This window comes from Medicago sativa, chromosome 4 (assembly GCF_051527215.1).
Source record: "Medicago sativa cultivar Bolivia chromosome 4, Bolivia_mono, whole genome shotgun sequence".
NCBI lineage: Eukaryota > Viridiplantae > Streptophyta > Magnoliopsida > Fabales > Fabaceae > Medicago > Medicago sativa.
In genome coordinates, this window is record NC_140752.1 from 88,184,032 (window position 1) to 88,196,156 (window position 12,125).

The following is a 12,125-nucleotide window of genomic DNA, read 5'->3' on the forward strand; positions in this document are numbered from 1 at the left end:
TGATCCAAAATAAACTTTTTAGCATGTTTGAATTGAAGTATGGTTGTCAACAACAAGTAAATCGTTGCAATTTTAGTAAAAGCTAGACTTCAAAATTTCTACAAAATTACAGTGCCGTTTTAATTTCGATAAACTTTTTTTTTTTGAAGGGTTAATTTCGATAAACTTATCACTCATTTGAACATACACTAAATGTAGTAACGAAAAGTCGAAAACGATGATATTAATAATGGTGTCTTCTTTCTTTCAAAAAAAAATAATGGTGTCTTATACTAGGGAAAACATCATCAATCTTTTCTCATGATCCTATGCTATCTCATTCCGAGTGAGCTTGTATACAAATAGTCTTGTGTTTATTTGAGCGGTTGGATTCAAGAGACTAGTGAAATTTAGATGAATCGTTCATAATCACTTATGTTAAACGAATACGTAAATAAGTTTAAGCACTAAAAACATGATATTTGCATTGACAAAAAATAATTAAAAAAATTATTTTTAAAATCCAAATTTTATAATTTTCTTGCACTGGTTACACGAATAATTAAAAAACTATTTTTAAAATCCAAATTTTACAATTTTCTTGCACTGGTTACACGAATAAATAAATAAGTTTAAGCACTAAAAACATGATATTTGCATTGACAAAAAATAATTAAAGAAACTATTTTTAAAATCCAAATTTTATAATTTTCTTGCACTGGTTACATTTTCTTTAAAAAAGTATTTGATAAATAAGGTTTTTTTTTGTTAACACTTGGGCATTCGGGGAATGGGAATTGTAATAATATGTAGCTTGGTCGAAAATTAAATAAAATTTATCTATGTATTTTTTAGGGGGAAATTTATGTATGTATTGTTTCATTTCAAAATCGAACTTGGATATTTAATTCGTCTTTTTACTTTAATTTATTTATAGAGAAATGATATTTGTACAACAATTTTATAACAACTTTTTTTACAACTTTCTCTCTTACTAACATTATATTTTTATTTTTTTTCTCTCTTTATTGTTTTGGTTTTCATATCAATACATATTTTTCTTTGTAAAAACTGGTTGTCAGTTAGATTATCAAATAAATAGATGTTCAAATAACACAACTTTTATTTCTATATTGTTTTACTTAAATTTCAAAAATTTGTGATCCTTGACGTGGCGGACAAAGTAAATTCAAAGCTCAACACAACACCTTCTCTATTTTCACATCTTCCATTAAATTGCCTTTCCTCTTGCATGTGTTTATAATCATCTTTAACCTTAGCACCACGAACAACAATAGTAGAACAGAGCAACCCCTGTTTTAAATATTTTCTTTCTAGTTCTAGCTCAATAAGCTGAGACAGTCAGTATTTCAAAATGAAACCCTTTTACAGATTCTTGATTCTCCTCCTAGCCATGCTTTCATTAGCAGAATCTTCATGCAACAGTCAAGAAGACCAAATCTTCTTAATTTCAAAAGCTTTCAAATTTGTTTCTGGCTTCAACTCTTCCACCTTATTCCAAACAAGAACTTCAAACTGTTCAAACTCTCATATCACCGAAATAGTCCTTCCCTCCAAAAATCTATCCGGAACAATTTCATGGGGCTATCTCAAAAACATCTCAAATTTACAAATCCTTGATCTCTCTGAAAATTCTCTACAAGGCCATGTACCAAGCTGGTTTTGGTCTAGTTTTTCATCCTTATTAGAAATAAACCTCTCAAGAAACAAATTCGGAGGAAGCATCATCATTGAGTCGAATAAAACCTCAACCATTCAAAACCTTAATCTCTCACACAACAGGTTCACCAACGTTGTTCAACTTTCTGGCTTCCAAAACCTTAAATTCCTCGACCTTTCTCACAACAAACTGAAAACACTTCCCTTAGGTTTTCAAAACCTTACCAAACTACAACACCTTGATCTCTCAAGCTGCAATCTCAAAGATAACATAAAACCCATTTCTTCTTTACACAATCTTCACTACTTAGATTTATCAAACAACACTTTAACCGGTAATTTCCCTTCTGATTTTCCTCCGCTTTACAATCTCAAATTCCTCAACATTTCACAAAACAACTTCACCTCTCACAATCCAAAACAAAACATCATTCATAGAAAACAAACCAAACCAAAATCCAAAAGATTGATATTTATAGTGTGTTCTATATTATCAACACTTGTTCTAGCTATTATTTCCATTTGGGTCATCTTTATTATAAACAAAAAGATGAAACAACGTTCCAAGATGAAAAAATGGGCTATCTCATTACCAGTTATGATGAACACAACAAACACAAAGGTAGAGAAAACAGGACCATTTGAGTTTGAAACAGAATCAGGAACAACATGGGTTGCAGATGTGAAAGAACCAACATCTGCAGCAGTGGTGATGTTTGAGAAGCCATTGATGAACTTCACATTCAAAGATCTCATAATTGCCACGTCACATTTCGGGAAAGAGTCACAGCTAGCAGAAGGAAGGTGTGGACCAGTGTATTGGGCCGTGTTACCCGGTGAAATACACGTGGCAATCAAGGTTCTTGAACATGTCAGAGATGTTGATTATGATGACTCTGTGGCTATGTTTGTTGAATTATCGAAACTGAAACATCCAAACTTGTTGCCTCTTTCTGGTTACTGTATTGCAGGTATGTGTGTGCCGTATAGAAAAAATGATTCAATGTTTTGAATTTTGGTTTCTTTCGAGTAATTACTGCAACTATCATTAATGGCTTTCACGGGTTTTTAATTTTCTAATGTCCTATTCTCTGTTTCATAACATGGTTGTGTGGTGGTGTGTCACAATTTCATGTTACGTGGAAAATAAAATACAAAATGTATGGTTTCTGGATATGATTGCGTTTGGGTATTTGTGTATTTGCTCTGTACTTTCCGCAGTCATTGCTTTTTTAGTGGGCATTTATGGGCAAAAATATAACATAATGTTCTTGCACATTTTTTAGTGGTATATTTTTATATTTTTTATGAACCTGGTCCCGTCTCAATTTTAAAATATACAGCCATTTTTTTTTTTGACAAAAAAAATATACAGACAATTTTGAAATTCGTAGTTTGAATTCATGTACAAATGGTTCATATGGAATCTTTGTTTGGTTTTGTTGAAGAAAGGAACATTACATTACTCCATACTTTCATAGTAGCACTGCATTCCATGAAGTTATTAATCATTATATGATTAAAATTTAATAAAATGTATCGTTTTAGTAGTACAATTTAGATGATTTTTTGGATTCGTCTATTATTGGTACCTTTCAACACAATCCATAAATTTTATTTTCATATGTAAATTACATAAAATCAAATCATAATCGATAATCCAATTATTGTTAATTTAGGACAATATATTATTATTATTATTATTATTATTATTATTATTATTATTATTATTATTATTATTATTATTATTATTTAAATGTTCTTTTAAAATATTTGGTTAAATTTTTCAGGAAAAGAGAAGCTAGTGTTGTACGAGTTTATGGCAAACGGAGATTTAGGTAGATGGCTACACGAGCTTCCAACTGGGGATACCAACATCGAGGATTGGACTGGCGACACGTGGGAGTTCCAAAATAGCGTCGTCGAATCATCCTCGGAGAAGATGGGTTGGCTAACACGCCACCGTATCGCGGTAGGGATAGCGCGTGGCCTCGCATATCTCCACCACGCAGGTTCAAAACCTGTCATACATGGCCACCTTGTCACCTCCAACATTTTACTCACCGATAATTTTGAGCCCCGAATCTCCGATTTTGGATTGCGGATCCACTCTTGTCCTAATGGTGGCACTGAGGATGATGTGTACTGCTTTGGAGTGGTGTTGATGGAACTTCTGACCGGGAAGATTGGCACAATGGCAACAATCATTGCGGTTAGAAAGGCAGTGAGAGAGGGACAACATGTTAGAGTTCTTGATGAGAGGTTGCTACTTGGAGGTGATTCAGCCGTGAGCGAGATGGTGGAGAGCCTCACAATCGCTGTCTTGTGCACGGCTGAATCGCCTTCTAAGAGACCTACCATGCAACAGGTTTTGGGCTTACTCAAAGATATTCATCCTCATGAATTTCTTGTTCTAGGTTGATTGTTGTTGATGTTAGTATAGTATGTGTATATATGCCTTAAATTGTATTGTTTTAGCTTTAGAAATTCAAAACATATTTAAATTTGTCTATTTTTTTTATTTTACACTTAAATATAGTTAAGATGTTTTTAATAAAATATTTATATTCTTTGTATTGAAAAATAAAATTTACAAAATAATTAAATAAAGATAATATTACTTTAGCTCAAATATAAATCAATATTAAATAAGGAGAAATAAAGATGATTTTTTTAGTAAAGAAATAAAGATGGTTTGATGGTTGGATTTGAGAGAGTTAAAACGTGAAATTACACGGAAGTTGAGGCTTCAATCCACATCGTGGATGTAAAAACTAATAATATTGACATTTCTCTTTTCTTTTTTAAATAGTTTGTATACAAGGTTTTGTCTAAGTATTCTTTTTACACCATGATTTTACACCATGCGTAAGTTGAATCAATAAATCACAACATATATGATTTAATTTAGTGGTAAAATTTAATAAGTCATTGATAAAAACTAACTTGTATATGATACAAGTCTTATCTTACATATACACCATAAAATCGACATCTTTGTTAAACCACATAAAGTTTTGGAAATGTGGCATCAGCAATGGTATTTTCTTGTCAATGTGGGTGAAATAAAAAATTGATCAGAAGAACAAAAAGATGGACATAATGGATGGGCGAGGCTAATAGGTTATTTTATTTTTGGGTAAAGCATAGGGTAGAGAATCTTACTGGGGAAGAAGCTTCCATATTTTAATACCTACTCTTTTTCTTTTGGGAAATTCTTCCCTACCCATGCTATTATAATGGGTCCACGTGAAAAGATTTTATCAAAAAATGACAAAAGCCTTTAAAACCAGTTTTCACAAAAACCGACTTAGAAGGTTAAGAATATATAAAATAAATCCAAAAGGGAAAATGATTTTATTACCATTTATTTTAAATCCAAATTATCAGAATATTACTCATGTAAAAACACAAATTAGATGGTACGAAGAAACAGCTCGGTACTATCTAAGAGAAGATTTTGATTATTTTCTCTTTAAAGAAAATATAGAATTAGCTGATTCGTTAAGGAAAAATCTTAAAAAATTAGTCAGATAATTCATTGATGGATTAATAAATCCATTTGGGAAAATAATACCTCAACCATTCATATTAGAACCTAATTATAAAAATATAATTAGAATAAGAAACCAAATTAATTGGTTAAGAGAAACATCATATTGGTTTCTAATAATTGAAAATGATTATTCTACATACTAGGAGTATGAAAACTTTGCAAATCTTTTAAGCCTTAAAATACAAAAGTTTATACATGGCTAGTAAAGGTGTAAGTGAAAATAAACAAGATATTTTTGAAAATCTAACGGTACTTCAGAAACAGTTAGATAAAATAGTAGAAGTTCTACTAGAAAAAGAGTTTGAAGAAAAACTCAATGAAAAATTATCTAATCTAGAGGAGAACCAAAGATTACTAGACGAAAAACTTTGTATAAAAATAGATGATTTAATCGATCTATTAAAACTCTTACCTACAAGAGATAAATGTCTAACCCTAGAACAATTACAAACTTTTGTCAAAAAAGAGGGGGGAGACATGATAGAAATTTTAGAAAATATTGAAAAATCAGAAAAAGAAATTAACTTTTTCGCGCCATTACCCTAATATGGACGAAACAGAAGAAGAAATAGCAAACCAGCTAAATGAATTACAAACATTAATGGCTTCTCTAGACATTAATAGGAAAAACCAAATAACCGAAGAATCTGATGACGGAAACAAATTTGTCTACAACTTGGGATCAGAAAGTTCTTTCAGTATGGAAGAAGAACCACAAGTAGGACTTGTGAAAACTAATGAGCAACCAGAATCATCAGAACAAGGACGTAAAAGAGGACGTCGAGAGGGTGAAGAAGAATTCATCGATCAACAAATCATTCAAAACAAAATGGATGAAAGAAAATTTAAACAAATACCATCTAAATATATACCTACAATAAATCGCCACAAAGAAGATAATGTTTTAAACATTGACTGTAGTGAGGATATTAAAAAAGAGCTAAGAAGTTGGTATCATGATCACATGGTAACTATCCAATTAGACCCTACATTAGGAAAACTAAGTCCAAAAAGTATTTTTAACTATTTAAAAACAAAAACTATAGGAAATGCTTGGAGTTTTATGTCTGAAAAATCAGATTCAGAACTTCCATCAACAACTGAAGAAGTAATAAATCATGTCTATTCAATGTTGAAAAAAGAATTTGTAGGTTTTGATGCGCCAGAAGCAGAATCAGACCTAGAAAACACAAACATTCATAGAATCCTTAATCTAAGAATCTGTGATATGTGTTATGTTGAACCATTTACATGTGAGTTTAGCAAATATTATTACGCAATAACTCCACAAAAGAGATTACAATATAATCTTTTAGGATTATTTTACAATAAACTTCCATCATCTGTAGGAACAATAATGGAAAAAGTAATCCAAGAACACCTAGAAGTAATCGTAGGATTAGACGATACTCTAGGAACAAGGATAACTGCATTAAGGAAATGGATATCCGAAAAATGTATGGAAAAAACTGCTAAAAGAGAAGCAGAAATAAATGTTTGCTGTGATAAAATTCGAGACAAAGTAGGAAACTACGGTTGTAGTAAACCTAGAAGAAAGAAAAAGAAAAAAGTTTTTAGGAAAATAGATCGTTCTGAATATAAAAGAAAAAAGAAATTTCCTAAAAAATTCAATAAACAAAAATATTTCAGAAGAAATAAAAAATATCCTAAAAAAGATTCACGTCCTAAAGGAAAGAAAACATGCACATGTTGGTTGTGTAATGAAGAAGGACATTATGCAAATGAATGTCCTAAAAAGAAAGATTCTAAAAAAGAAACCCTGAAATTAATTTGGGAAGTAGGTTTCGAACCAATAGAATCAGATATAGATTCTGACGAAAGTAGTATTTTTGAATATACTACTGAAGAAGAAATTGAAGAATGAGTAGAAAAATTTTAAAAAATGGAAACCCTAATGCAACATTTATTCAGATAACACTGAATAAAAAGAAAATTATGGGTTACATTGATACTGGTGCCACTTTATGTTTTGGTAGAAGATCCATAACAAAGGAAGGATGGATCATACTACAAAAATCAAAAGAAATTATCTTTGCTGATAAGAAAAAACACCAAATTTGGTTTGTTCTAAAACATGTTTTTATAAAAATTGAACATAGATATTTTTATATAAGATCAATTTATGAACATGACTCTGGAATAGATTTGATAATAGGAAATAACTTTTTAAAGTTATATAATCCTTTTATTCAAAAACTTGACACTATAACATTAAATTGGTTTGATGTCAATAACCCAGAGGAAAATGAATTTGTTACAACAAACATTATAACAAAAAATGAAATTATAAAAGCAATTTCAGAAAATCTTAATATACTTAGATGTATGTGGGATAAGAGAAAGTTTTACCTAACGGTCGAACAAAATTTAGAATACCACTTAGATCAAGTTTGTTCCGAAAACCCATTAGATTCTATAGTCAACAAGATACAAGATTTAATTACTATAAAACTTAAAGACCCTAAAAAGGAAGTTAAAGTTCTATATAAAATTCCCTATTCATCTGATGATAAGGAAGAATTTAAAAAAGAGGTAGCAGAATTATTAGAAAAAGGTCTAATAAGAGCTTCTATCAGTCCACATTCAGCGCCAGCTTTTTATGTCAGAAAACACAATGAGATAAAAAGAGGTAAGGCTCGGATGGTAATTAACTACAAGAAACTTAATGATTCAACCATAAGTGATTCTTATAAGTTACCAAGAAAAGATTACATCTTTGAAAAAATAAGAGGATGTAATTGGTTTTCATCTTTAGATGCAAAATCTGGATATTGGCAGTTGAGGTTATCAGAAGAAACAAAACCTTTAACAGCTTTCAGTTGTCCAGAAGGACATTTTGAATGGAATGTTTTACCATTTGGATTAAAACAAGCACCATCGATATATCAAAGATTTATGGACAATACTCTTAAAGGTCTTGACCATATTTGTTTTGTATACATTGATGACATTCTTATTTTTACTAAGGGAAGCAAAGAACAACATATCAAAGATGTCACAACTGTTTTAAACAGAATAAAAGATAGAGGTATTGTTTTATCCAGAAAAAAGTCAGTACTTTTGAAACAAGAAATCGAATTCCTAGGTCTTATCATAAGAGAAGAAGGAAAACTCGATTTATCACCACATGTTCAAGAAAAAATTCTACTTTTTCCTGATCAATTAATAGACAGAAAACAAATCGAAAGATTTTTGGGATGCCTAAACTACATTGCTAATGAAGGATTTCTTCAAGATTTGGCAAATGATAGGAAAATTTTACAGAAAAAGATATCTGAAAAAGTGCCATGGTCATGGACACAAAAGGATACTGAGGCTGTAAAATCTTTAAAAGAAAAACTAAAAGTTTTACCACAACTATACAACCCAACAGAAAATGATTTTTTGGTTGTAAATGTTGATGCAAATCAGTTTACTTGGGTTGGAGTTATGAGGGCTCTACCTAATGGTAAACAAAAACTGGGACTAAATCTCAGTGGATATGTTGAGGATGAAACCCCACAACAATCCTATACCATTGTGGGCGCAACCCCACAGTTAAAATCAGATATCCCTAAAACTTATGGCTGTAAGACCAAGAACAGTCATCAAAATAGGAATTTCAAATAAAACTTATCTACCTCCAAACCCAGAAAGTATTGGATGGACAGTAGATTCGTTCATTTATCAAATAAAACGTTTTTATGATAACCTTATTAGATATGGTTCTACCATTATTAATTATAAGGTCCTCTACACTACAGAAACCTGTCTTATGGTCTGTGATTCGAAGAAGGAGGTTTCAGAGGAACATCTCAAACAAACACTTCATTACGAAGAACTATTCTCAAGATTTGAGAATGCTCTTTACCAGATTCCAGATGAAGTTCGACAGGAGTGTTGCCAACACTTCTCAAAATACAAAGGGCATATCTGTAAATGGTGTGCAAAAAAGAAAGTGTCGGTAGAAGAAGACAAAATACCGACAATTAAAGTACTTGAAGATAAGGCAAAAGGAAAAGCCTAAACACGCGTCATGTAGATGGCCGTAGGAACAAAGTTGTAATAATGGAACCTTATCATCTGAGTCAGATGGGGTCCATTTAGTTGAAAATCTTATCACCTTATGTGATAATGCTTTTACTTTTTCCTTTGCGTGTTTTGTTTGTTTTTCTTTTTAGCTGGATGGAAAGTGACATGTGACCGACTCTGTAAGTCCTTTCCTCCTATAAATAAGAGCCTCGATGCTCACTTGTAAGGTGTTTTATCTTGGTTTTCGGGTGTCAAACATTGATTACGTTTGAACCTTTTAAACCGGTGATATCTTATTTTTTCTTGGGAAGGGAAAAAGTAAGCAAAACCCTTGAGAATCGAGGTCCGGGAGTTGTTTTCGCTACGGGAAGGTGTTACGCACCCATAACGACTATAGTATCCTATAGGAACCGTCTTTAATTTCTACGCGCGCGCTTTATTTTTAAATGCTATTTTGAAAGTGTTCATTAAACCTAAGAATGTTCTAAGTGAAGAATTGGAGGGAGAAGAGTGTTTTTGGATTTTTATTTTATTCGAATTGAAGGAATTTTGTTCCTTGCCTACGTACCCGTTTAAGGGATCAAATCCACCGTAGTTCTCTTCCAAAAATGTTTTTGTTTTTGTTGGTTGATTTTAAGTTTGAAAATGAAATTTTGAAGAATAAGAGAGAGGCCTCAAGGGCATGAGATTATGAAATTGTGAGGTTGGATTAGTGATTTTGAAAAGGAAGTCAAAGTTTGATTATTTTTCATTGAAATTTGATTAAGAAAATAAAAGGAAAATTCAATGGGGTTTTGACCCCAAGGTTTTTATGAAGAATGTTTGAGTGAAGTTTGTTCAAGTTTTTTTTTTTTGGGAAAATGATTTTTCTAAGTATAAGGCCTAAACATACATCTAAACATACAATCCTAAACATACATCTAAACATGCATATTCTAGCTATATACTATAGTGATGTGTGTGCATGTGTCGGTGCTTGTGTCGGTGTACATCATTAGAGTCCATTGTCCTTTACATCATACCCTAGATACATTCTATGGCCTCTTTGCCAAGAAATTAAAAGTGGCATGAAAGTAAAATATTACAAAAGCTCCTAAGTATCACATTCTAGGCCTTGGTACAAATTAAATTGCAAGAAAAATAGAGATGAATATGGGATGAAATGGAGATACTTATGAAACATGAAATGAAATGGTTAGTATCACAAGATGCAAGAGGATAAAGAAATAAGGCAAGAAAGTGTTAAATAAAAGTGGTAAAATCAACAAGAATAAAGTGTTAAAATATACTAAAAGTTTACCATAACTTCTCAATATGCACATGACCTATAATTCTCTCATCATAGCACTTTTCAAGAGACTTTATTGCAGCCACAATGTGGTAATTATAGGCACATATTCAAACCAAGAGTTATGACACACTTTTAGGCACATTTTACACTTTACTTTTGCATAGAAATATTCACATGACTTGTAAAACAAGAAATTAACAAATCAAACTCCAAGACAGCAAAGAATAGCACCAAATCAGAGGCATATACATTGTAAATTCTCATATCAAGGGTCAATATACCATAGCAAGATTTTGGGGTCAAGAACATGCAAGAATTTCACGAGAAATTAACAAAAAGTAACATAAAATCACAAGAAAACTCCCCCCATATTTTTATAAATTTTCAATAGGCTAGAATCATTACAAAAATACCATAAAACTATCAAGGAATGTGTATGAAAATTCTTGGAGTTTTTAGAGAATTTTTAGACACAAAAAACATGTAAAACTTCACAAATTTTTAACAAAAAAAGTAAGCAATTGACAAGAAAATATCACACATTTTTAATCAAGATTTAACACATGACAACATCACAAAAATATCAAGAAAATGATTAAGAACACATAAAATTTTTTAGGAATTTTCAAAGGATTTTTAGGCTAAAAATGTGCAAGAAAATCACCAATTTTAACAAGAATGGTAAAAAACTACACATATATTTTTTTATCAATTCTCAAGTGTAAAAATATCACAAAGTCATCAAGAAACACGTATGAATTATTTTTTTGGATTTTTCATAAGGTTCTAAGCATAACGGGGGGTGAAAAGCAATAATCAGCGCATGAAATAGCAAAAAACGTACAGCAGTTATTGGGCTTAGTAGCAAAAACAGTGGGCTGGGTTGGAAGAATGCTGAACCGGTTTAGGAACCGGGTCGGTTCAAACCGAACCGGTTCAGCAAAGAGAGCCTATATACACAAAACTGTTTCACCTTGCCATATTTTGTTTAAACGTTTTCTTCCTTAACACAAAAGCTCTCTCTCTGCAACATAACAGCACCGCCATCCTTCTTTTCCGACGTGGTGGACGGAGGTGGCACCACCACGTCGGAAACTCAAACCTCCTCCGTTTTAGAAGATGAACACATATTCATACCTCCATTTTTGTGCTCAAAACGAATCCAAGCTCAAAAATTCGAAAACAAGTCTATATTGTCCTAGATCTAAACGCATCAGACACGAAAAAAGGAAGAACAAAGAAAGGAAATGGAACCGTTACCTTTTCTGATCGATTACTTCTACTTCCAACGCCTTTTGTTCTTGATTCGGACCAGCTTGACCTTCTCTGACCTCTTCCTTCTTCTTTGTGAGATTCAATTCGCGAATCGAACGTATACAAGGCCGGTTGAGTCTCGGATTCACCAACGGCTCAGGTTCGAATTTCGTTCTTCATACCTCGCTTCTGTTACGGTGTTGAACTCGTTCGCAACTTGAAGCTTCGGTTCTGATGAACCTCTGTTTCACGACCTGGATTCCATGTGAGTCACGAATCTTCTTGCTTCAGGTTTGAATCCGTTTTGCCGTTCCTTTTCCATTCACAATCTGC

General features: G+C 31.9%; 1 protein-coding gene across 1 annotated transcript; it reads left to right on the forward strand.

Moving 5' to 3' along the window:
• Positions 1-1,245: 1,245 nt before the first annotated feature.
• Positions 1,246-4,171, forward strand: MEE62 (Leucine-rich repeat protein kinase family protein). Its single transcript, XM_085705138.1, has 2 exons — positions 1,246-2,630; positions 3,450-4,171. The coding sequence occupies exons 1-2, from the start codon at positions 1,355-1,357 to the stop codon at positions 4,079-4,081; spliced, it is 1,908 nt and encodes a 635-aa protein (XP_085561264.1). The 5' UTR covers positions 1,246-1,354; the 3' UTR covers positions 4,082-4,171.
• The last annotated feature ends 7,954 nt before the right edge of the window (positions 4,172-12,125 follow it).